The sequence below is a fragment of the Galeopterus variegatus genome, unplaced genomic scaffold (genome assembly GCF_000696425.1).
Source record: "Galeopterus variegatus unplaced genomic scaffold, G_variegatus-3.0.2 Scaffold2966, whole genome shotgun sequence".
NCBI classification, from domain to species: Eukaryota; Metazoa; Chordata; class Mammalia; order Dermoptera; family Cynocephalidae; genus Galeopterus; species Galeopterus variegatus.
The window spans coordinates 88,459-113,759 of NW_007729077.1; the positions used below are offsets into that span (position 1 = coordinate 88,459).

The 25,301-nt window shown below is 41.4% G+C and overlaps 1 protein-coding gene across 1 annotated transcript in view; it reads right to left on the reverse strand.

Annotated features, from left to right (window-relative positions):
• Nucleotides 1–12,093, reverse strand: part of MYEF2 (myelin expression factor 2) — a 35,269-nt gene extending 23,176 nt beyond the window's left edge. Inside the window, exons 1-4 of the mRNA XM_008583564.1 lie at nt 11,994–12,093; nt 10,330–10,393; nt 1,535–1,749; nt 252–304 (exon numbers count right to left, since the gene is read on the reverse strand). Coding sequence (XP_008581786.1) covers nt 252–304; nt 1,535–1,749; nt 10,330–10,393; nt 11,994–12,093 — 432 coding nt within the window. The remainder of the gene's footprint in view (nt 1–251; nt 305–1,534; nt 1,750–10,329; nt 10,394–11,993) is intronic.
• Nucleotides 12,094–25,301: the final 13,208 nt, after the last annotated feature.

The window sequence follows — 25,301 nt, forward strand, 5'->3', positions numbered from 1 at the left end:
AAGAAGAAGCATTACCTTAGAGCATTAGAAAAGTGAATGCCCTTTATGTGCATTTACAAAACCCATCCCTTCCAGGCAACTAGTTTAGTTTGTATACGTGTCAGACTTACTAGTATAAAGCCTCAAATCTTGCATAATAAAGTAAAACAAAATGAAACTTAAGTTTCCAAAAACTGGTACAAGTATTATACAAAAAGTAAACTGCTGAGGAACATTTAAACCTCAAGCAGATTATTGCCCACAGCACTTACCCTTGATTTTCCTTCCGCATCCTTAAAGAGCTCCACGTATGTAACCTCACCAACTACATAAGACATACAAAAGGAAGATACCAAGAAACAATACATTTAAACACCAATATCTTGCTTTACTGCACACCTGTGCACAACTCTACAGAAAAGCACCTATTATTCACCAACAATCAAAACCAGACCAACATACCTCCTGTCAATGGCTATATAAATTTAACTAATTTTCAGAAATGTACATCATCCACATTCTCTAAAAAAGCTAACAACCATATTAACCTAATTCATACTACAGATCATATTTTGGCCAGCATGATATAGTTGGTGAACAAATGCACATATACATACAAATGGTCCCTTAGCCTATCATATTAAAAAACATCAACATTAGCACTTTTCAAATAACTTTGGTCTACCTACACACAACAGCTGTTTTAAGGTGACTTTCTACCTGAATGTCTTCAATCATGTTTGCCATCAGTAAACTAAATTTACAAGTCATGCTTCACAGCAAGCCACACACTTTCTAAATAAAGTCAATGAATAAAACCAGTCAAATAGTTGTCACCTTACAACAGATACACCAATGCAAATTTTTTTTATTATTTATTAGAAGAGATCAGCCTCAAAACCAAGTACATAGTTTACAGGACTGTTGAAACTCAATTTTTCAAGAGATAACAAAACTAACTTTTACAAGATCAAGTATTAAAATTATTTTTCCCCAAAACCAACCATGTATATAAGATGGTTTTCAGATTATTCTGAAAACAAATCTGCAACAGCAGTAACGCAATTTTAATACAGAACTGCAAAGACAGCATCATGGCAGTCATGACAATGCAAACAGAATGAATTCCACAGCCAGATTCCAGACTCCACCAAGATAATATAACAAAACAGCTTTTAGGAAAAAAAAAAATCAGACCTTATTATTCATACTTTAACACGCTAAATGTATTACTTAACTAATGCAATAGTCCTTTAAAAATCTATGAAAACTTCAACTAGACAAAGCAATCACTTTAACGAAATTCTTGGTGGCATGCATATGCTGGCTCGCTACTATCCTACTAAAATAGCAAAAAGAAAAATACTTCATTTATCCATACTACCTTGTAATGAAATTGTGTCAGGTGAAAGAAGAGGAAAAGATTAATTCATATGTCAAGAAATAAAATTCAATTTTTGAGTCTGTGTGGCTCAGAGGAAAAAAAAGGTTGCTTAGTTCCCGCCCCTTTCTACATGAACATTATCCAACAGTGGGTTATTTCAGAGACAGTTACCTTTTTCTCTCATTAAATCTTTAATAGCTTGCCATTTCATGTCATAGGGGATGTTACTAATGAAAACTCTGTTACGATTTGGACCCTTCTTTTCTCCAGTGCTGGAATTCTTGTCTTTTGAATAAGGATGAAATCTATTGGTCTTCTTATTTCCTGTAGATTTTTCTTTTAAGTCAGATTTCTCTTTTTCTTCTTTCACTGATTCTTCATTCTCCCTATGAATTAAAAATAAAAACAAACAAAAATAAAACTCAGTTGTGCTTCTAAGAATGCAAGTCTACATTAAATATTTAATATTTATCACTTCACTTCTCTAAACTCTCCACTAAACTAGACCTCAGCAAGCAGCTGGAGAATCAGCCTAATAGCTTTGAAATTACCCAATGCCATTTCAGAGCAAGGGTTTGAACATATTACCAAACTTCTCATTTAACAATCCTCATTTGTTTCCATATTAAATAGTTACAAGCTCAAAGCAAGAGTTTGAACATATGACCAAATTTCTCATTTAACAATCCTCATTTGTTTCCATATTAAATAGTTACAAGCATGCAAAAAGTCACCCAGTTTTTCCCATCATACTACTTAGTAAATATTATTAGACCCTAAGCGGGGGTGGGGAGTAAGGGGTACTTCATTTCCACAGTATGTAAAATTGCCATCTTTAATGGAGAATCAACTTTCTGGACTTTATTTAAAACTCTAAAAAAACTAATTAACAAAATTATTACCCTAAAAAAGTTCATCTCTTAAAGGTTAACAGTTTTGTCTGTTTGTTTTATATTTATTTATTTATTATTGACACATATTGATTATACATATTTATGGGGTACAGAGTTATATTTTATTACATGCATATAATGTGTGAAGATCAAATCGTGGTAATATTACTGCAAAACTTAATCATTTCTTTGTGATGTGGACATTTAATCTTCTCTCCCAGAACTTTTCTCCTCGCCTTGCTTAAAAACATAATTAAAGTACATAGCTATGTCTATAACAAGGGTACTTCAAAAAGTTCACGGAAAAAATGGAATTTAAAGATAATGCAAATCTTTCCAGGAACTTTTTGAAAACCCCTTGTATATCTACATCTATAAACGTATAAACTCACATAAGACTCAATTTTTCTATTCCCAAGTTTTTTGATCAAAGAAAATTTATAAAGTATCCTAATACTTTCATGTTTAACATTTTCTATGTTTTAACCCATAAACTAGGATAGGGAACTTCACAGAATCTTGCCATTTTTATTAGTAGTATAACCTATAATGGGAGATGAAGTGGAGGAGGGAAGCAGTACTTAAATGCAATGTAAACCAGAATTCTATAAATCTACTTCTTAATGAGGTCCTAATTTGGGGTGAAAAAAACTAATTTAATTAAGATTGTAATCACAATGCAACTATATGATGCTATATACTAATCATCCATAAGATATATGTACATACTTAGAGTAAATCCTATAGATAAGAATCAAGACTTAGAAGTACATTTAGGGGCTGGCCAGTTAGTCCAGTTTGCTAGAGCACAGTTTTGTAACCCCCATAACAGCCAGGCACCAAAAAAAAAAAGTATATTTAAAAATGCAAATTACTTGGGCCGGCCCGGTGGCGCACTGGGTAGTGCGCCGCTTGGGAAGGGCGGTGGCGCTCCCGCCCGAGGGTTCGGATCCCACATACGGACCGGCTCCCGCTCACTGGCTGAGCGAGGCGCGGGAGCAACGCCGAGGTTTGCAATCCCATTGCCGGTCCCTGGTCCAGTACGGGGGCAACACTGAAGGTTGCGATCCGTTGCCGGACACGGAAAAAGACAAAAAGACAAAAAAAAAAAATGCAAATTACTTTTCAAAAGGAATCTTTTTTACAGAAGTAACAATAGATTTCTTTTAAATCACTAACTGTGAATTTTAAAGTATTTAATTAACAAAACCTCAATTTTAAAGCAATTTTTCACAAACATACACTAAATAAAAATCTCTGGGAATGACACCCAGGAATCTAAATTTTTAAAGCTTCCTGGATAATTCTGACAACCAACCAGGTTTCATAATCCAGGTTCTAAAACATCTTTAAAACAAGCAGTTCTAGGAGTCTATACACGGCAGTGCTCCACACACACCTCTTACTGCAGTCACTTGTTACATAATATGGTGAACTTCAGAGGCACTACTTTTCTGACCAGGTAACAACACAGACATAAACATAGTGCATAAACTCTGAGATCAAAAACTATCTGCTCTGCTATCAGCAGCGCCTAACATGTGACTGTATATAACATGCAAAATAAACAGTAATTTCTGAACAAATGACCAGTCATTTAAGAACCCATACTCATCTGAGCAAAGATGGTATCACTTTCTGCCACAAAAGTTGTTAAAATCAAGGAAGAAATATTAGGGCCAAATTTGCTTTGCCACTTTTTCATGTGACAGCAACATCTTCATTATCAAATATACTCCCTCATCAAAAATGGCAGGGCCTATAAGGGATTGTCTCAACTGTCCAACTCTGTAAAGTACCTATGTAACAGAGTAGCACTTCTGAAAATGGAAGCAGGCAGCCAAAAGGCACAAAGGTCTTTCCTCTGGTTTCTGGGTGTAGCAGATACAAGAACAAACTCTTCATTTTAATTCCCCAAAGGACCTATTTACATAATAGGCCTAGCCTGAATTCAATTAATGCTCATAAAATAACTAAGTCTCGGTTCAGGTGAACAGATATCTATATAATCTTTAGATAAATACCCCTTTCCCTGGTTATTTTCCTCCTGGATGAAACCAATTGTGAAAATTACATAAAGTTCTGGAGTACTTTCAATGTTGTTCTATTCCTGACCTGGGTGGGGGTTACATGGATGTTGTAAACATTTGCTTACAACAATCTGACAATTCCATTAAAAAGCAGTTATATTATATAGGATACCTTCTTTTAAATATTTACACAAAGGATGACCAGAGAGAACTTCTTCAAATTTTCCTCAATTGATAGCATCTTAAAAATACTGAACTGCTCATGAGTAAATTAAGATTATCTATGGAAGGCATATCAGTTTAATGGCTAAAGGGATCATCTGATTAAGAAATAAGGCATAATTACATGATTTTTGAACTCTTTTATGTCATAAATACATGAAAAAGAAAGCTAAATTATAAGTGAAAATTCTTAAGGAAATGGTGCTATATAATACCAAAATATTGGCACTATATCCAGAATTCCATGTACTAATTCCTGAACGATTCATATAGGCATCACCCACTGTACTTAAAATACTCTAGAACAGTCACAAAATATTATCTACATTTAAGACTAATTATGCCTACCCAAATTATAAGACAAATTTCTGGAAAAAAACCAATTATCTAACATCAATTTAAATGTGTGATTTTAAAAGTATTATATTACAGTATGAGATCCAAAATTAATCCCAGTTCCAGAGGAAAACTACCAGAGGGAAAAATCATAGTGATAAATACCTACTTGAAGAAAAAGAAATTTCTCAAACAACCTAACTTTACTACGGAAAAAGAAAAGAACAAGAGCCGAAGTTAGTAGAAAGAAGAAAATAACAAAGATCAGAGCAGAAGGAAATGAAATACACTAGAAAAACAATATAAAAGATTAAGAAAAGATAATATAAAAGATTAAGATTTTATCTTTTTTGAAAAGATAAAATTGACAAAGACTAAGCTAGACTAAGAAAAAAGACTCAAATAAAATCAAAAACATGAAGGTACTTGAAAAAGTCTGTGAACAACAGAATTCAAAAATACAAATCTTTAGGGCTGGCCCGGTGGCGCACTGCTACAGTGCGCTGCTTGGGAAGCGCGGCGGCGCTCCTGCCGAGGGTTCGGATCCCACATGCAGACCGGTTCCCGCTCACTGGCTGAGCGAGGTGCAGGGAGCAACACTGAGGGTTGCGATCCCGTTGCCGGTCCCGGGCCGGTACGGGTGCGACACTGAGGGTTGCGATCCGTTGCCGGTCATGAAAAAAAGACAAAAAGGAAAAAAAAAAAATACAAATCTTTAAATGAACTTTTTGAAGTACCCTCATAAAAGAGGAGAGGTTTTAACTGATACCACAGAAATACAAAGGATCGTAAGAGGCTATTATGAACAATGGTATGCCAATAAACTGAATAATCTAGAAGAAATGGAAAAATTCATAGAAACATACAACTCACCAAGAATGAATCATGAAGGAACAGAAAATCTGAACAGACCAATAATGATTAAAAGAAATTGAGTAAGTCATCAAAAATCTCCCAACAAAGAAAAACCAAGGAACTAATGGCTTCACTGGTGAATTCTACCAAACATTTAAGAATTAATACCAATCCTTCTCAAACTCCTCCAATAAACCGAACAGGAGGGACTCTTTGAAATCATTTTACGGATACCAAAGCCAGACAAGAACACTACAAGAAAATTACAGATTAATATCCATAATGAACACAGATGCAAAAATCCTCAACAAAATACTAGCAAACTGAATTGAACAGCACATTAAAAGGATCATATAACATGGTCAAGTGGAATTTATCCCAGGGATGTGAGAATAGATCAACATTTGTGATGGAGTTTGGATGTGTTGTCCCCTCCAAAACTCATGTGGAAATTTGATCTCCAATGTGGCAGTGTTGGAAACTGATTGAGTCATGAGGGCAAATCCCTCATGAATGGATTAATGCTCTCACTGGGGGAAGAGGGGTAGTGAGTGAGTTCTCGCTCTATTAGTTCCTGTGAGACCTGATTGTTTAAAGGACCCTGGCACCTCCTCTCTCTTTTCTCTCTTGCTTCGACTCTTTTGCTTCACCTCGCCATGTGAGCTGCTTGTACCGTCGGCTGCCTGCCACTTTCCGCCATGAGTAGAAGCAGCCTGAGGCCCATGCCAGATGCAGGTGTCCCAGAATCATAAGCCACATATACCTCTTTTCCTTATAAATTACCCAGTCTCAGGTATTTCTGTTATAGCAACACAAAACAGAGGTGTATGCTGATTCCTTTTGAGAAAATGAAGGCAGTCTTATCTCCCTCAAGCACTCAGTTTGTAGAGGAGGAATTGGCTCAAGGAGAGGGAGTGGTATAGCCAAGGTCCTACAGCATGTGAAGTGGCAGAGCCAGGACAGGAGCGGGGCTCTGACCTCTCCTCTTGGCCACTTGCCTCCCTGCTGCCACTTGCTTGCTGGAGCTGCCCCTTCATCCCTACCTAGGAGGGTGGCTCTGTGTTTAAAGCAGGATTCCGAAGCTGGAAAGGAAGGGCTTCATGGGTAACCCAAGTGTATCACAGGAGCCCTGGGCAGATATTGGCATTACAGGTGAAATGTTGCTCCTGGTTGCTTTTTACATGGATGGCCAGGTCAGCAACAGCCTTGCAGCCAGTTCTGCAGAGTAAATACACCTTATTTGAGCAGGTCAAATCATTTCCAGCTCCAGACCCCAGGGCCTGGTGTGTCCCAGCCCTAGCCTGCTAGCATCAACCAAAGTCAATCAGTCTCAACTGAATTGGAAAGCTCCTTTTATTTGTCTAGACCTCAAAGGCTTTGTGGTTTTAAAGCATGCCCTCAAATGACATGTGGGCCCTTTGCTGTAGGCCTAAGAAATCAGTCTGCAGAACTTTAAGAAATATGATACAACTTTTCCCTTCTTCCTCCCCTTTTCTAATCCATTTTCCATACAGCAGCAGCCAGAGTGGTCTTTGTTAAAATGTAATCAGATCAGGTTACTCCTTTGCCCAAACTTTTCAATGACTTCATTTTAAACTTAGAACATGTTATATTTATAATGAACTCCAGTCTCAGTAGCCTGGCTTAGCCAAGCTGTCTGCAAGCTGGCCACACCTGCCCTGTACCTACTGTTATCTCTAGCTTCTGGACTGTGTCCACAAGGGTCCCTCCACCTGGAGGCCCTGCCAACCCTCTTTATGGCCTGCCTGGAGTCATGCATTTCTTTCATTGTCAATCTCTCCTACTTACTAGACTCTAAGCTCTATGAGGGCAGGAATCATATCTGTTTTGCTGACCCAACACTGCCTGGCACATGGTAGGCACTCAGTAACTACTTCATGACTGAATGAATCTCCTTGCAATTTAACTTACATATTGATGTATCTGGGGGACCTGGGATACAGCTTTGAATGCTTTTTGCTTTGGGCATTTCCCTGTGTGCTGTGGTAGCTCAAGGGAGACCAGGAGAGGAGATTTGATGGAAGAGGAGTGGAGCTATACTTGTGCAAATTCTGCAGACCCCACCAAAGTTTTTAGGGTATTTTAGGACCCCTGGTGAGATGAGCAGTGAGGTGGCGTAGGAAGAGGACACTGCGCAAGGGAGGTCTAGGGCCTGACCCTAGCCAGCTCTACTGTCATCTGTATGATCCGGGGCAGGCAATTCCTGCCTCAGATTCCTCACTTGTATAAGTGAAGGGTATTGGTAAAAAAGGAATGAATTCTTGATACACATAACAATGTGGCTGACCTCAAAATAATTGAGTACATACACATACTGTGTGATTCTGTGTATATAAAATTTTAGAAAATGCAGACTACTCCATAGTGACAGAAAGCAGATCAGTGGTTGCCCAGAGAGAGACAAGAGGGAGAGATGAATATATTTACTGTCTTGGGTGTGATAGTGGTTTCATGGAGTATACATTTGTCAACACTTATAAACTTATACACTTTGAATATGTACAGTCTATATGTCAGTTACCTCAATAAAGCTGTTAAAAAATAAATGACAGTTGGCAAACAGCAGCCTATGGGCCAAGTCCAGCTGTGGCTTGTCTTTATACAACAGTCTACAAACTAAAAATGACTTTTACATTCTGAAGTTTGCAAATACAATAAAAGAATATGTGACTGAGACCTTACGTGTTCCCACAAAGTCTAAAATATTTGCTCTCTGGCCCTTTATAGAAAAAGTTTGCTGACCCCTAGATAACTTGGGAGGTCAATGGACAGCCTCATGGTATGGACCCCACCCCACCAGAGCAAGTCTGATTCATTTGTGTCATAGATTTTAATTTCCAGTAAGATTTCCCTGGGGAATAGGATTTAACTGCTTTAAGCAACCAAGAATAAGTCTCGAAGGTCTGTAGACTAGGTTACTTCTGAGTCTGAGATAGAATTCCGTTCTAAAAGCTGTGTAATTATCTAGCTTGCTAATTTGGTTGACTTGGGTTTAGTTTAAATGAATGCAAAATTAGAAATGGGAGTCACTGGGAAAAATGCTGTTTTATTTCAGTTCTAAAAGCTGTGTAATTATCTAGCTTGCTAATTTGGTTGACTTGGGCTTAGTTTAAATGAATGCAAAATTAGAAATGGGAGTCACTGGGAAAAATGCTGTTTTATTTCATAGCAGGAATTAACCACTCTTAGTGCCTTGTTTTAATGAACTGCAAGGCCTTTGTAATAAAGAATGTACTGATCCTTGAAAAAACACATTTCTGTAAATAGGTTAAACCTTATCATCCTTGTTTTTCTTTAATCTACTTAGCCAGACTTTTCTTCCCAGATAACATAGAGATAAACCAGATAAATTTAAATGCACCTTAGGTCAAATTGGCATATATTTTCAAATAACAAAATTGGAATCAGTTTTACTGGGTTTGCTGGAGAGTCTAATGTGATCACAGCTCTTAGTTCTGTTTCCAACCAGAAGAGCATTAGAAATGAGACGATAATATATTTCCTCCAGTTTATTTCCCCTGTAAAAAATGTCAGAAAAGGGCCAGCCCGGTGGCGCACTGCTGTAGTGCGCCGCTTGGGAAGCGCGGCGGCGCTCCCGCCGAGGGTTCGGATCCCACGTATAGACCGGTTCCCGCTCACTGGCTGAGCGAGGCGCGGGAGCAACACCGAGGGCTGCGATCCCGTTGCCGGTCCCAGTCCGGTAGGGGGGCGACACTGAGGGTTGCGATCCGTTGCCGGACACGGAAAAAGACAAAAAAAAAAAAAAATGTCAGAAAAGATCTTGTCATGATCCCTTGGCGATGGCACTTGCCAGAGGCAGGGAGGAGTTCAGTGTACCAGTGGAGATGGTGAGCCCCAGGAGAGCAACCCCTCTCCAAGCCTTGGCTACCTGTGTCTGTTTAGTACGCAGCACATGCTAAGGTGCAGTCACACTGCAGAGCATTTTCCCCAGATTCGAGTACAAGCTTGAAGTAGGCAGGGGAGGAACAGAGGAGAAACCAAATGCAAAGGGAAACATCAGAAATGAATTGTTGGGTTTTAATATGCCAAGGGCTACAGTCTAGGAGACTTAAGGATTTTTCACATACAGTATTGCCTGCATGCTGACTGTAACCTAACCTTGTGCGGCATCCATCATAAGGACATCCATATTTGATGAGTATACGTGTGCTGGAATGAATGCAGAATTCAGAGCTCAGAGGACCCTGGGGCAGCCTTCTCCCATCTCATCATCCTCGTGGTCTGCTGTGCTTCAGCAAGCTTTCTGCTATTATTATTATTTTTTTCCTAAAAGATGACTAGTAGGGGGATCTTAACCCTTGACTTGGTGTTATCAGCACCACACTCTCCTAAGTGAGCTAATCGGCCATCCCTATATAGAGATCCGAGCCCTTGGCCTTGGTGTTATCAGCACCACACTCTCCCAAGTGAGCCACGGGTCGGCCCTTTTCTGCAATCATTTCAAACCCATGAGGTTTATTTGTGGATTGGCAGAGAACATACTATCCTTGTTGTAGCCCAGTTTTAGCCAGGAGATGCTGATCAGAGACAGTCTGGAGCAGCTGGAAGCACCTTGGGTAGGAATCAGAGGCCCAGATTCTCATTTTACCTGCACCACTCACTGGCTGCCTGTCCTTGGAAATCATTTGCACTGCAGGTCTCACTTTCCTCGTCTGTAAAATGAGGCAGAGGACTGGATGTTCTTTCATTTAGATCCCCAGAGTTCTGTGATTCTATAATCTAAACTCCTCCTTGGCTTTCTCTAATTCTTTCAAGAGCAAGGGCATGGAGGAGATGGTCTACCAGATACTTTATGGGCCATCAGAAATAGGGCAGAGCCAGACTAGGGAGCCTGGGGGGAGGCGGCAGGAGAATGATAATTGGGCCGGGCCAGGCCCAGAGTCTATAAAACCAACTGCCCAAGGAAAGGAGGGGGATGGTGTAACTTAGTATCCACATGTATAAAAGAGATTTAAGGGATTCATTGATGGTAAGCTTATGTGGGTCAAAAGTATGGGGAACTGCCAAGAACTAACAGCTGACTTTCAGTTGAGACATAACATATAGAATGAAGGGAGTGATATTCCCCACCCATTTGAGAGCACTGAGCGTGGGGCCAGTCCCTATTAACACTCTGGGTACTGTTCCCCTTCCTTTCTCTGCACTGAAGAGCCCACTACAGACAGACTTGGAGTTCTAAGACCATATAAGGTGGGGCAAGACTGGTGGGATTTAGTCCTAGCTGTACACTGACTAGCTGTGTGATTGCAGACAAGTCCCTTAGGCTCCCTGAGCCTCTGTTCTCTCATCTGTAAAATGGGTGATAATAATAACACCTACATTATAGTTCTTGTGAAGATTACATGAGTTAATAAATATAAAACTATTAGAAGGGGCCGGCCCAGTGGCGCACTCGGTAGAGTGCGGCGCTTGGGAGTGCGGCGGCGCTCCCACCGAGGGTTCGGATCCCATATAGAGACCGGTCCGCTCACTGGTTGAGCGCGGTGCGGGTGCAACACTGAGGGTTGTGATCCCGTTGCCGGTCGCGGTACGGGTGCGACACCGAGGGTTGTGATCCCGTTACTGGTCACAAAAAAAGACAAAAAGGAAAAAAAGAAAAAAAACTATTAGAACAATACCTGGTATTCATTGATATCTATAACAGTTTTTTCTGCAATTAATGATTTACTAGGCAAATTAGAGCCCTTTTGATTGGAAAGAATAAAATATGGGGAGACTCAGAATCAAGCTTTATGAAGACTGATTAAAGAAACTGGCATGTTTGGCCAAGAAAAAAATGGCTTGACTGGGGCTCGGGGATGGCAAACAATGAGGAACCAGATTTGCTCTGGATGACCCACAAAGGGACAGAAAATAGGCTGTAAGTGAACTTGCTGGGCTTTCAAGGAATATCAGACGAGGCATAACTCCACAGTCAGTGCAAGCCACCCAGGAAGCCATTGACCCCCATTGCTGTTGGCTGGATGGGTGTTGGCAGGGCTTTTGAGAGGTCTCACTAATGCCAGGGGATGTCGGGCTGTCTGAATTGTCAGGCCCCTGGCAACCCAAAGAGTGTGTGTGTAGAGTGGTGATAGAAGGGGGCAAGGGTGAGGGAAATGGGAGGGACCACTCCGTGGAGGAAGAGCCTACCTGTTGGCTGGTGGCGTCGAGAAAAGATTGTCTACATGTACTTTAATCAGGGCACAGCTCTATGCCTAAAGCAACAGATCAGCCTTGGACCCCACAGGCTGAATCTAACTCACAGACACTTACATCTAGCCAGCACAGGTTTTTCTATTGGGAAATCTGCCGTTTGACAAGGTTCATCTGAAAAACCAGAATTCCGAGCTTCTTTTGAAAATTTAGATGACATGGCAAATTAGACTCTCATTCCACACATGCCCGGGGTTGTCTGGAGCTGAGTGGTGGCTGCCCCCATGTGTGGGCTAGGGATTGTCCCAGGGATGACAGTCCTTCTGGGCCCGCCTTTTCTAATCTCCGTGACCTATTTAGCTCCCAGAGGTGTATGTTTGCAACCCCGTGCACTAGGGAGGCCAGGAAGAAGACACCTTTGGGAAGGAATAAGTTTCCTTGGAAGAGGGTAAAGTTACAGAAGGAGTTTTGAATGGAATAATGAATTCCACGTTTCATCCGGGCCAAGTCATCTTTTCAGTCGCCTATTTGGAAGTCTGTCAGCTTTTGAGGCATAAGGGTGGATGGAGAAGAAAACCAAGGCCTGTTTTTCAGCGTGCAGCTACAGCAAGAACCCCAAATTCTTGAAATCTGTGTGATAGACTACAAGTCTTTTTGTCAGAGCCAGCGACGAGCACTTTACAGTGGACAGCCCAGCCCTGCTGTGGGCTGCCGCAGCTGCTTCTGCCAAGGGGTGCCTGCGATTGGAACTGAGTTTTCATCTTTGGGTTGGGAATTTGGGGGGATGGGAATAATGCAGGGCAGTCGACCCTGTGGCCTGGGACTCGGAGCCTGGCAGCTGACTGCTCTTACCTAATGTAGTCAAGTCTCAGATTCTTCCCACCTGCCAGTGAAACCCCTCCTCAGAACCCAACTGACAGAGCTTCTCATGGTTAGTGCCAAGCAGTACTTGGTTGTGGGTCCAGGCAGGAAGCTAGCAGGACCCTCTGGGATAGCATTGATCTGTAGGGGTTTTTGCTGAGATAATTTCCAGTCTCTGTTCCAAGGAAAGTCAGGAAAGCATAAGTTACCTATTAGAACCTAAATCAGTATTAAAAAAAAAAAAAAAAAACTTGTCAAATCATAAGTACTACATGGGAACTTGTTAAACATTCAAATGCCAGGGCCCCTCCTCAGCCTCATCTAGTCAGAAGCTCCAGGAAAGGGACCTGGGAATCTGTATGTTCAACAAGTAATCCAAACAGGTAAGTTTGGGAAACACTGTACTAGGTAGCCACCAATTTTCCTAGATCAGAAAAACCTTAATCATGTCCCTCTCATGCATGGTGTATGACAGCCTTTGCTTCCCAGCACAACTGACTGGCTACATGGCAAGTCCTCCAAGGACTTCCCCCTTAATTTCCATGTTAACAGCCAATCATCTAAGTTAAGCCCTGCAGGGGTGAACAGCTGATAGGGCTTCCAGGGACATCCTTCTCAAGAGTGCTTTTCTTTTAACCCAGGAATTCAAATAACAGTTTGTGTGAATGTGAAAGGTTACAAAGCACTTTCTCATAGCCTCCTGAAGCATGTGTCAGTTTTACAGGCGATAAAACAAAGCCTTAGAGACATTTAGAAGAAACAACCTACCTTAATGTGTGGATGAATGATAGTCTTCTTGATGTCATTCCTTTACACTTTAGAGAGGCCACTCATGGTTCAAGGGTTTGAGTGATTGATGGTAGAATTTAGGTCTTGTCACAGGTGGTTAGGGAGGCATTTGAGGGGCCTAGGGGTGGAGAGTAGCTTCCTTCGTGCCCATGAGAACCGGTAGCCAGGTGCCCACTCCATGGGTGACTGGCAGCCCTCCCAGAGGCATAAACAGCTAAGTGCAAATCACTGCAGCTGTGAGAAGAAAACATATACATGTCGTGGGTGAAAAGAGGCCCCTGGTGCTCAGCAGAGGGTCTCCTCCGAAAGCCAGGCCTGGCTTGGAAAGCAGGAAGCTCAGGCAGCCAGCCAACATTCTGAGGGTGGGGTGCTTCTGGAAGGTTCCGAATCACTGCCCGCCTGTCGTAATAGCACTGGGATGAGTTCATTTGTAGCTCTTAGTAAACACAGCTGTTGTGGTTGTAATTTGCCTGGAGGCTTTTTACTATAACTCCAACCCTAACAGTTTGGCAGCCTTCATGGGAACAATGGTGTTGACGGATGGGGAAAGAAGTTGCTGGCTGAGAGCAAAGGGAGGAGAGTGGTGGCTGGCCACGGGCAGAAGCCACGGAGCAAATCCAAGTGTGGAAGCCATGGAGAAGGAGGAGGCAGCACCGCACAGTGACCAGAAGGGTCTTAGGTGCCCAGATGATGAGCGATACTGAGAGAAGCTGGAGAACCCAGGTGGAAAGGTGTTAGAAGAGCATTACAAGATTGTTCCCTTCGAGGGAAGAAAGGGGTAAGATCGTTCTGGAAGGCAGGCAGAGCTGTAAAACCTCTTAATTTACAATGGCACAAAAGGCGTAGCCTTCTAAATGCAATTGGGCACAGATTTACAAGAATGAGATAATTGTGTTGATTATATTTTCCCATAAATAGAACGTTATTAAAGCATTGCTTATAGGAAACCACGTTTTGCGTGATAATTCTGGGTTCAGTCAGAATTTTTCTAAAAGTACAGTGACAACTTGAGGAGGTAGACCTGTGCTTGTCCATTCCAGGCTGCAGTTGGTTGGCTGCAGGAGATAGTCTCATTGTTGAATATTGAGATACTCATGACTGTGGCAAAGCTCACTGTGCTCCTTGCAGTATTCCCACATAGTTCCTTGCAGCACCTTAGCCTTGCTGAGGTTGTGTAGTCCCACAGGTAGAGAGACTGCCAAGGGCCCTGCCACCCTCTCAACTCAAGGAAGGCTTCCTGGGGGAAGGAGAACTTGGATGTCTTCATTTGGTTTGTGGATGAAAATCCCCGAGGGGCTGGTCTGTGGCTCACTTGGGAGAGTGTGGGGCTGATAACACCAAGGCCAAGGGCTCAGATCCCTATATAGGGATGGCCAGTTACTCACTTGGGAGAGCGTGGTGCTGACAACACCAGGTCAAGGGTTAAGGTCCCCTTACCGGTCATCTTTAAAAAAAGAAGAAAGAAAGAAAAGAAAATCCCTGAGGCGGCCCCAGCTTCATCCTGGGAAAATAACCCATCACCACTGGTAGAGGTTCAGACACACCTAAAAAGGATGCCTTGAAATGAAGTACCCTGTGGTCCTTGAATCAACCCTTGTTTAGAAACTCAGCAAATGGAGCAAAATCATGGCAGTAGAAGGAAACAGAAGTGTGGATTTCTGCCTGTTTCTTGGAGAGAAAAGCAAAGTAGAAGTATGGTTTTAAAATGGAAGTGGAAAAGCATCTCGTCAGTCTGGGACTGGGATTCAAATCATCCCAGGGAGCATGTTGGGCTAGTTGAAGGAACTTTGACCTCTTTCTCATGGCTCTTTACACTACCATGGAGAACAGGTATGTGAAGTGTTAGTGTGGGTTGGCACCCAGGTGGCTTCCCATGCCACCTGGAATACTTGAGGAATAATTTTGGTAAAAACTGAAATCATGGGATTTGCCCTGTGGAACTTTCTGCATCATTGCAGAGCCATGTCATAGAGACCTTGAAATAGGCCCTGCTAGGACGGAGCTTGTTGATGGAGTTTTATATCAAAAATACAGATTGGGAGCAGACTTTACAATATGGAGTGTTTTTTGGAAGCAGAATCCATCGTTTTATTACAAGAAGAGGTATTATGACATTGTGAAACAGTAATAAACCAATTTAGAAAATATTTTTAAAAATGCAATAATGTGTGTGCTTCTAAAATCATATTTAGCATCTATATACAATTTTGTACTTAAATAAAAATCATATATGCGGCATATGCTCATAAAATCTGGCTGTGCAGTCCTCAGTACGGAAGGAGTCCATCTGTACTCAGGATAAATCAGACTAGATAAATGGAGAATCCTAGCCTCAAGGGACAGCAAGGCTCTGGGAAACACTTGAGTTATCCCTGCTCAACTGGAATTTTTACAGCCAGCTGGTCTTTTCTTCTCCCCTCCTTGATTCTATTTTTGACTAGACTGAGCTCCTTAGGAGATGATGATGATGATAATGGCTAACACTGGAGCATTTCCTGTGTGCCCTGCATGTGTTCCCTCACAACAACTCTGTGAAGTCAGTGCTATCATTAACCCCGTTCTGGAGTGAAAGAACTGAGGCAGAGGGAGGTTCTGTCCCCCCAGGTGGTGGTGATTTCAACTGAGGAGTGTACCGTAGCCACTCCCCTCTTCTCTCGTCTCCTCCCTCCTCTTCCTCCCTTTCCTCTTTTTTTGTTTTTTTAAATTTAGATCATTTACTAGAGTTGATGTAGATCATTTGCTCAGTATAGAGAATTCATCCTAAACGAGTTTTCCCATTCTTAATGATGATGATTATATGAAATGAATTGGCAACTGGATAATTTAAACTAGTGATGGTATGAGTAACAAGCAGAAGGAGAAGCAGGGTGTAGCCCCTTTCCTCGCTGTTTGGACCAGATATTAATCCTTCCTCGGCATCCTCTAAGCACAGCACATCTCCTGTTCTGGAAGAGACTTCTTGGTGGGCCTAGAGAAGGAAATTACCCCTCATCCTACCAGTGGCTCACTGGAGGCAGCTAGAACTAGCAAGCCTCCTTCCATCCCTCAGCTGAGGCCAGGGTACAAAATATTACCTGGACTACCAACCTCCAGACTTTGTTGTCAGAAAAGTGAACCCTAACATCATATGGAGAAACTAGCCCTACCCTGGACTACCAACCTCCAGACTTTGTTGTCAGAAAAGTGAACCCTAACATCATATGGAGAAACTAGCCCTACCCTGGACTACCAACCTCCAGACTTTGTTGTCAGAAAAGTGAACCCTAACATCATATGGAGAAACTAGCCCTACCCTGGACTACCAACCTCCAGACTTTGTTGTCAGAAAAGTGAACCCTAACATCATATGGAGAAACTAGCCCTACCCTGGACTACCAACCTCCAGACTTTGTTGTCAGAAAAGTGAACCCTAACATCATATGGAGAAACTAGCCCTACCCTGGACTACCAACCTCCAGACTTTGTTGTCAGAAAAGTGAACCCTAACATCATATGGAGAAACTAGCCCTACCCTGGACTACCAACCTCCAGACTTTGTTGTCAGAAAAGTGAACCCTAACATCATATGGAGAAACTAGCCCTACCCTGGACTACCAACCTCCAGACTTTGTTGTCAGAAAAGTGAACCCTAACATCATATGGAGAAACTAGCCCTACCCTGGACTACCAACCTCCAGACTTTGTTGTCAGAAAAGTGAACCCTAACATCATATGGAGAAACTAGCCCTACCCTGGACTACCAACCTCCAGACTTTGTTGTCAGAAAAGTGAACCCTAACATCATATGGAGAAACTAGCCCTACCCTGGACTACCAACCTCCAGACTTTGTTGTCAGAAAAGTGAACCCTAACATGGTACGGGGGCGACACTGAGGGTTGCGATCCGTTGCCAGACACGGAAAAAGACAAAAAAAAAAAAAAAAAAACAGAAGTTTCCCCTGCTCCCCTAATGTTTCTTATTATTTGACCTAGATCACATGACCATCCTTGGCCGCAAGGGAAGCCAAGAAAGTGGGGGACAGGACAGTTGGGAATGACACATCAATCAGGCTTCATTCTCTGTGACCTCAAGAGTACTGAGTTCTTATAACAAGGTAGAACGGAAAGGCAACAGATTTTGTGACTGTGCACATTCACTTTCCCATTTCTATCAAAGTACACTCATGCAGTTAAAAGCAATGTAGGCACTATTGACAGAGACGTAGTAAAAAGTTTGTCCTCCCAGGGCCATGCCTTCCCCAACTGATGCAATCATTCAAAGGGCTCCCCCCATCAAAACTATTAACTTTTTTCATGATTTGGTCCTTTTTCCCCACTTGTTTCTCTACTACTGTTTTCTGGAGCAGAACGGTCTCCAACTCGTCTTTTAGGGAGAACTGGCTAATACTCATACTGCCAGATCACTAGATGTGGCCAGGCAGGTACCTCAAGCTTAATTCTAGCATCATCCTCAACAAAATCCACATGGTGTCTACTGCATTCAGCATACACCTTGCCTCTTGTAGTTCTTCAATCCCAGCCCCTTAGAAGGCCTCTAGACACACTAAGCTCCCTGGCCTTGACCAGCGTGCCAGTGTACTGCTACTCAGCTCAAATTTACTCTTTCTAATTGCTCTGTGAAAATGGATCTGGACCCTGGAAATATTTTTTCCTTTGCAGCTGGCACTAGAGCATTTTTAGTAGAGGGTGCTGGAAAGACGCTGCAGGAGGAAAAGGATTTTGCTTCTGGTTTCCCAGTAGCTATGTGCAGCACCAGGATTCTACTGCCCAAGTGCTAGAGAGGAGAGGTGCGGACCAATATTTGAGCTCAGGGCTTTGTGACTGGGAAGCAGAACCCAGGGCAAGATTCTCATCTCTTATAATTGTTCTCTTTCTCTAATTTACCTTCACCAGAGTCAGGTCTGTTTCTAGGCCATTTAAACATAGAATTGTTGTAGAACGCTAGAGGCAGGATACATAGCAGGTAAGAACATGGGCTTTAGAGACCAGGATTTGTTTCTAGACTGTGCCTCTTGCCGTGTGCTCTTTTACAGGGAACTAAACCAGTCTAAGCCTCAGTATTCTTAGCTGTGGAATGGGGGAATAATAATAGCTTACAACTCATAGGGTAATCTGGATTACATGAGATAATGATTATAAATGAAAACATTTAGCACAGTGCCTGGCATATAGTAATGATTATACTGTGGCTGCTGTTGAAGCACTCCAGCTCTCATGACCTGGATAATTTCTCAGTCCTTTGTACTCTAAATCCTCATGGTAGTGCATAACCACCTGCATTTGTGCCTCCTGAATTCTGCCTTTCTCTCCCTTTCTCCCAGTTTTTCTCACCTGCTTTTCCCTATCTTTTGCTTCTCTCGATTCTTTCTCCCTACATTTAGACTTTTGCTGTAATGAATTAACAATGGTCTGATGAAATAATTTCGAAATATTTGCTTAGGGCCTTGTAGAAACACGTGTGTGTTTGTACTGAATATTTAATTATCTTGTGATGACTTGCTAGTATTGTCTCCAGGATCAAGTATTCCCTTCCAGTTTTGTTCTTTCAGGAATAAAATAAGAAGGAAGTGTTATTGTGGCCGTGACCCAAAAGACAGATGAGTCACGGCTTAGGAATAGACAAGAGATCTTCGTGTTGACCATTCCTTGTCTTTGCAAGGAAACATCTGTAACTTTCGAGGGCTTTCCCTGGCCAGCTGGATAAGGAGTTCGAAGAATTAAATTTCACGCAGGCACACTAGCAGACAGAGGCAGCCCCCAGCACCTGGAAGCCCAAAGAAAGTGGTTCTGTGGAAGAGTGCTGCCTCTGATGGGATCGGGATTCTCACAAGACAGCAATCTGGGCTTCCTGAGGGCCGGCACCCAGTGGGCTTGTTCACATTTGCATCCCTACTGCCCAGCCAGGTTGGCCACAGGAGGTACAAAATAAATATTTCAAGAGAGTATAGTATGCACATTTGGGAGGTAGTGGAACAGTCCTAGGAGCAGGAAATCTATTCCATCCCCTCTCAGTAAGAACTCCAGCACTTGTCATGGGAAGAAAAAAAAGATGAGTGATTTGTGTCTGAGAGCTGTGTTCCTTTAAGTCATGGGCTCTCCACTTGGTCTTGACTCCATACTGGCACTGTGGCCTTGGGCACATTTTAACCTCTATCATCCTGGTTTTTTCATCTGTAAAACAAGAATGACACTAACAGTACCTAGGTAATACATCAGCTGTAGAGCTAAGAGACGTCGAGAAGTGCTTTGTATAGTGTTGGCATGTGGTAAGCTCTCAAGAAAGGTTTGCTGGTAGCTTTTTTTAAGACAAGGAGGGTATCATCCAGACTCAAGACATTTTTAGCACTAAGAAAACAATTGAGATCATTTTCTGGTCTCGTCTCTACTATCCCTGCCCTTTACCCACCAACTTTTTGAATTTCGTCTGCTAAACAGGCATAATGATGCTCATTTAACAGGATTATGGAGAGAAGTAAACTAGAAATGTGCATGTAGCATAGTTCCTGGAACACAGCACATGCTCAATAAATGATAGCTATTATCATCCTAATATTACCAAATCCTCATCATTTATGATTGCATTTAAGTTAGCCTTTTAAAGAAAAACAGTTGTTTCTGTCAGGGCTCGGCTCTATGCCATTAAAATACAGGTGCACCCTTCCTGGCCTTGCCATGCTGCAGGTAGAGTGGTTAAGAAGAAGGGGTGTGGGTTAAAGGCAGGCCCCTCCCTGCCCGCCTAGTAACCCAGCTTTGGAGACTTGGACAAGCCACGTGTCTTCTCTGAGCTTCAGTTTCTTCATCTACTTGGCAGGCTTGTTGGGAAGATCTCATGAGAGAAGAGTATAAATACTGATACCGTATCAGAATTATGATTAGCCCATGTTTTCATGATTAGATCTTCATTCAGTGTTGCTCTCACTGTCACACGTATGGTCCTGCTGTTGCCCTATTTAGCTGTTGTGTTTTTGCCCCACCCCAGCCAAGTAGGTTGTATTCAATTTCTAACATTCCAGAGGGCAGGAACCTTGTATCATTCATTCAAAATACATGACTACTGTATGCCAGACATTGTTCTGAAGTCTGGTAATGCAAGATAAACACACTGTGTGCTTGCCTTCATAGATCTTATATTCTCATAAGGAAAAAGAAGGCAAAAAACCATTAGATTAAAATATAGTGCAGTGATACATTCTATGAACAACAAAGACAAGGTAAGGAAACACAGTGATGCAAGTTGCCCCCCCTTTTTTTTGCTGTTTCTTTTAATTCACCTATCCCCACCCCAAATTCCAACGAAGTCCTCGCAAATAGAGGATCCCATGTTACTCTTTGTGGAAATGAATTCTGAACTCTTCTTGAATCATGGGAAGGTTGACGTCATAGCACTAACCTGATTATAATGACTGTTTAGAATGGGACCCTGGTAAATGCCTGGGAGGAATGGGTTCCTTCTTTCCAATAGAAATGCAATTTTCAGAAATCCTGCCCAGGCTCTCCAGTGCACATCTCAGTCTTAGCTGCTTCAAACCTTGCAATCAGCTTTTGTGGACTGGGCCTTTAGAGGTTTGTTCTCTTAATCATTTAGATTTGAAGTTCTTTAGAAGTTGATTTTTAGCTGCTTTCTGGGCCCTGCTTAAACATGAACCTTGGGCTTTTATGGTAAAAACACATTTGAGTGTATATTTTAGTAAAAGCAATTATTTGCCTAATAAGCCATAATTATGTGAAACAAGTTTAGGTTTCCAGGAATTTAGAAGCATCTTTAGATCAGAGCTTACAGTGTATGAGCATTGCTGTGGGTCTTGGCCCCAGCTGCTGTTCTTTGGAATCACCTAGAGATAGATTCTAAGCTCTACCTCAGACCAGTTAGATCAGAATCTCTGGCAGTGTATGATAAAAGCCAGGTGATTTCAGTGTGCAACAAAGGTTGACAGCCAGTGTTCTGGAAACTTCTGTTGTGTCTAAGTGGAAAGGTTGAGGTTGCCCATTGTGGTTATTTAAAAAGTGGTTTTCAAATGTCTTGTGCCTGAGAATCATTGGGGAAACTCGTCAAAAGCAGGAAACATCCTCAGCGATTTGGGTGCAGTAAGACTGGGTAGGGCCTAAGGATCACAAGTATTCTAGATGATTTTGATAAAGGTGTTGGATGGAGGACCAAACTTAGAGCCTTTTAGTTTCTATCTCTCTGAATAATTCTCGGGCATTCCAGGGTTGAGAACCCCTGCACTGGAGCATTGAGAGTAGACCGAAAGATCTCTTGATGGGCCTGCACTTCTCAAAGTCCTGGTTACCTCTGTCTGCCATTTCATTTATCACATGTGCTGAGGCCAACAGCTCACTGAATGCTGGGGTGGCCAGGCTACCCCTGACAGCCATCACGAACTTGTGTACACACAGCTTGAGCTGTGTGCACATCAAGCATCAGGTGTGTTTGCTACCAAACCTGTTTATGCCATATACCTGTTTTGTAATGATATAATTTCATTAGCTAATACATAAACTGATGAAATATAAATGTGAAAAAGTAAAAGCAGTCACTTCTATACAAACTTAGATTGTGGCTTTGGAAGGATTTGATAGAGGCAAGTCCTTTAAAAAATATTGCTGTTAAATTATGGGTTGTTGAAACTACAGTAAAATAATGGGGAACTTTACAAAAATATTGAGTCTGCATTTACCTTACTCTGCAAGTATTTTTATGCTTACATGACACTTTAAACAAATTTTAGAGATTGTATTATAGTTTTACATTGAAGTAAAATGTTCCTGGTGGTGTGTAGGAATCACTTTTTATTTTTGCCTGCATTAGAGGATCAGTAGCTGATCAACTACTTCTCCCTCTTATGTTGAATAAAAAAACAGTGAGCAATGATGTCTGCTATAGGTAGGTAAGAGCAGCTGTAATAAGCCATTAACATACTCACCTAAGCATTTAATTTCCTACTTATTATTGAGACAGTACACAATTTAATGAACTTTCTATTTTTCTTATAAAACACAAAATACCTCCAATTGAAATCAAGCACTGAAAGGAAAAAATCAGTCAAGTACCTCATTACTAATCTAGCCATTCAGCTGTACTTCGTTAAAAGATTTGCTTTTGAAATTATCTTCCTCCTGCTGGCCACCCCAGGCTATTTTAAATACTGCTATTGTCCACTTTTGCCAGTTGGTATCCAGCTGTTATTTATAATGCAGGGATTAATCTCACCCTCAATATATTTCAAAGCTCTAAATCAGAGGTTTACAAACTCTAGCCCACATACTTGTCACCTGTTTTTGTATGGTCCGTGAGCTAAGCATGGTTTTTATGTTTTTATATGGTTGAGAAAACCTCAAAAGAATCGAAGATTGAGACATGAAAATTGTATGAAATTTGCATTTCAGTGTCTCATAAAGTTTACCTTTCAGTGTCTACACCCATTTGTTTACTACTGTCTATAGCTGCTTTTGAGCTTCCGTGGCAGAGTTGGGTACTACAGAGAACTTGTGGTGCACAAAGCCTGCAATATTTATTATCTGGCCTTTTAAGAAAGTGAGCTAAGCATGGTTTTTATGTTTTTATATGGTTTAGAAAACCTCAAAAGAATCGAAGATTGAGACATGAAAATTGTATGAAATTTGCATTTCAGTGTCTCATAAAGTTTACCTTTCAGTGCCTACACCCATTTGTTTACTACTGTCTATAGCTGCTTTTGAGCTTCCGTGGCAGAGTTGAGTACTACAGAGAACTTGTGGTGCACAAAGCCTGCAATATTTATTATCTGGCCTTTTAAGAAAAAAGTTATAGACCGCTGACCCAAATGCCAGCTAGGCCTGAGTCTCTAGAACTTTCATTTGACCCTCTAGGCTTCTACTGCTCCAGGCCCTACTCTTTCCTCCCTTCCCACTGTCCTTGAGGGTTTGTTTGTAACCTGCCTTTTAAAGTAAATGTGTCAAATGTCACTGATTCAGTTTTTCAGGGGGTTTTTCTTCACCTGCTTAGTTAGGGCCAATCCTCTAGTGTTTAAGAACTAAGCTCCTACTAATTCTTCTGAACCATAAAACATTAGTAAAATCAAATCTGAGTTGTTAAAAAGACAAATTGGTTTTTCATAACTATTTGATTTCTACAGGTACACATGTATTTTAAATTCTTCAAGTCTACTCCTGCTGCCAACCTCACCGACGTACAAGCACTTCTGCTATCTATAGTCCTGAAAAATCTGGAAAACTACAATATTGCAGACTAAAAACAGAACTTATGAGAAAAGTAGGATGGGTCCAAACCACTGAAAATCTAGACAATTTTGAATGATAGTTATAAAAAGTAACAATCCTAATAAAAATGATAGTAGAGTTCAAAAGATATTTAAAACCTAAAAAGTAAATACAGTAGTAAATATACTTTTCCTTTATAAAGGTCAAGTTAGCATACTTGGGGGAGGGAAGAGTAAAGGAAGATTTAAGTCTACTTTTAGTTCGTGGAAACAAGGGTAAGATGTACCTGACCCTTGCTGATAGAAGAGACCCCGTCTGTGTCAGATCCCATGGCCACACCATGCCAGGAGGGAGACCAGGCATGGTGTGCAGTACTGTATCCCTCTGTGGCTTACTACATGTAGCTGGGTGAGTGTGTTTTGCATTAAGCTACTGTTACTGATTCTACAAAATATTAATGTGCTGGGGAAAAAATCACATCCAAACCACAGCAACTTACGTGCTGTTGACATTCCCTACTTATCCTTTGTGTATGAACTTATTGATGTTAGACAAACATGCCTTTTAGCAGAACCAACTGTACACCTTTAGTCTCCCAATTCATGCTTCTCTCCAAATAATGCTCTGCATTAAAGAGTAGCATGAGCAAGCGAACCCGAATCCCAATAACTGGCAAAAAACTGAGGAGATATCAAACAAGCATTAAAAAATTCATGTCAGCATGTCAAGACAGCATCTGTAAACCACAATATATTTAATCCAAAGGGAATGAATCATAAAAGTGTACTAGAATGTCACAATCACTTAATCCTTCTTATGCCATCAAAAGCCCCCCACTACTGGCTCCTGATTTGAGAAGTTCTCAGCTGCTGATTGAGTAGACCTGGTGTGTTCATTTCAGCTGGGCTCCGTTGTGCTCAAATGCACACCATCAGCAATGACAACCTGGGGGTAGTGGGCAATATTGTTTGTAATTCCACCAAAATCCGAGGTAGCAAGCTCAGCCTCAAAGATTGGGCTCTAGACATACAGATATAGTTTTTAAATGAATGCATATAAGGCTGGGTATTTATACATATATATCAACATGTGTAGGGCATAACAATAAGAAAATGAAAAGTTATTATTGACAATATGACACTAGGGAAAGATCATAAAGCCACCGAAGATGACGAATATTGAGCATTTTGGGGAAGAGGAAGAAATACAGAAGACTTTGATAAATGCTTACTGAAAGGAAGATAAATCTAGTGTTTTTTACTCGGCATATAAATTTAGGTCATATTGGTTCTAATAGATGGAAGAATGAGGAAGAGCTAAGCAGAAGCTGTGCTAATCAACAGCAGAGTCTCTTGGAAGGTGAGATGTGGTGTAAGTAGCACCTCGTTATCAGTCAGAATCAGTAAGCACTGGGAACATTTTGGTATCATGACAGAAATCCTCAAAAGGGCATCCAGGCAAAAATGTTGATGCAAAGTAAAATGATGGGTTATTTTTAAATGTGCAAACTTAGCTTGTGGCCAGACTATGAGAAATCAGTTAAGTGTCAGGGCATAAGAATCTGTCAGAGGCAAAATA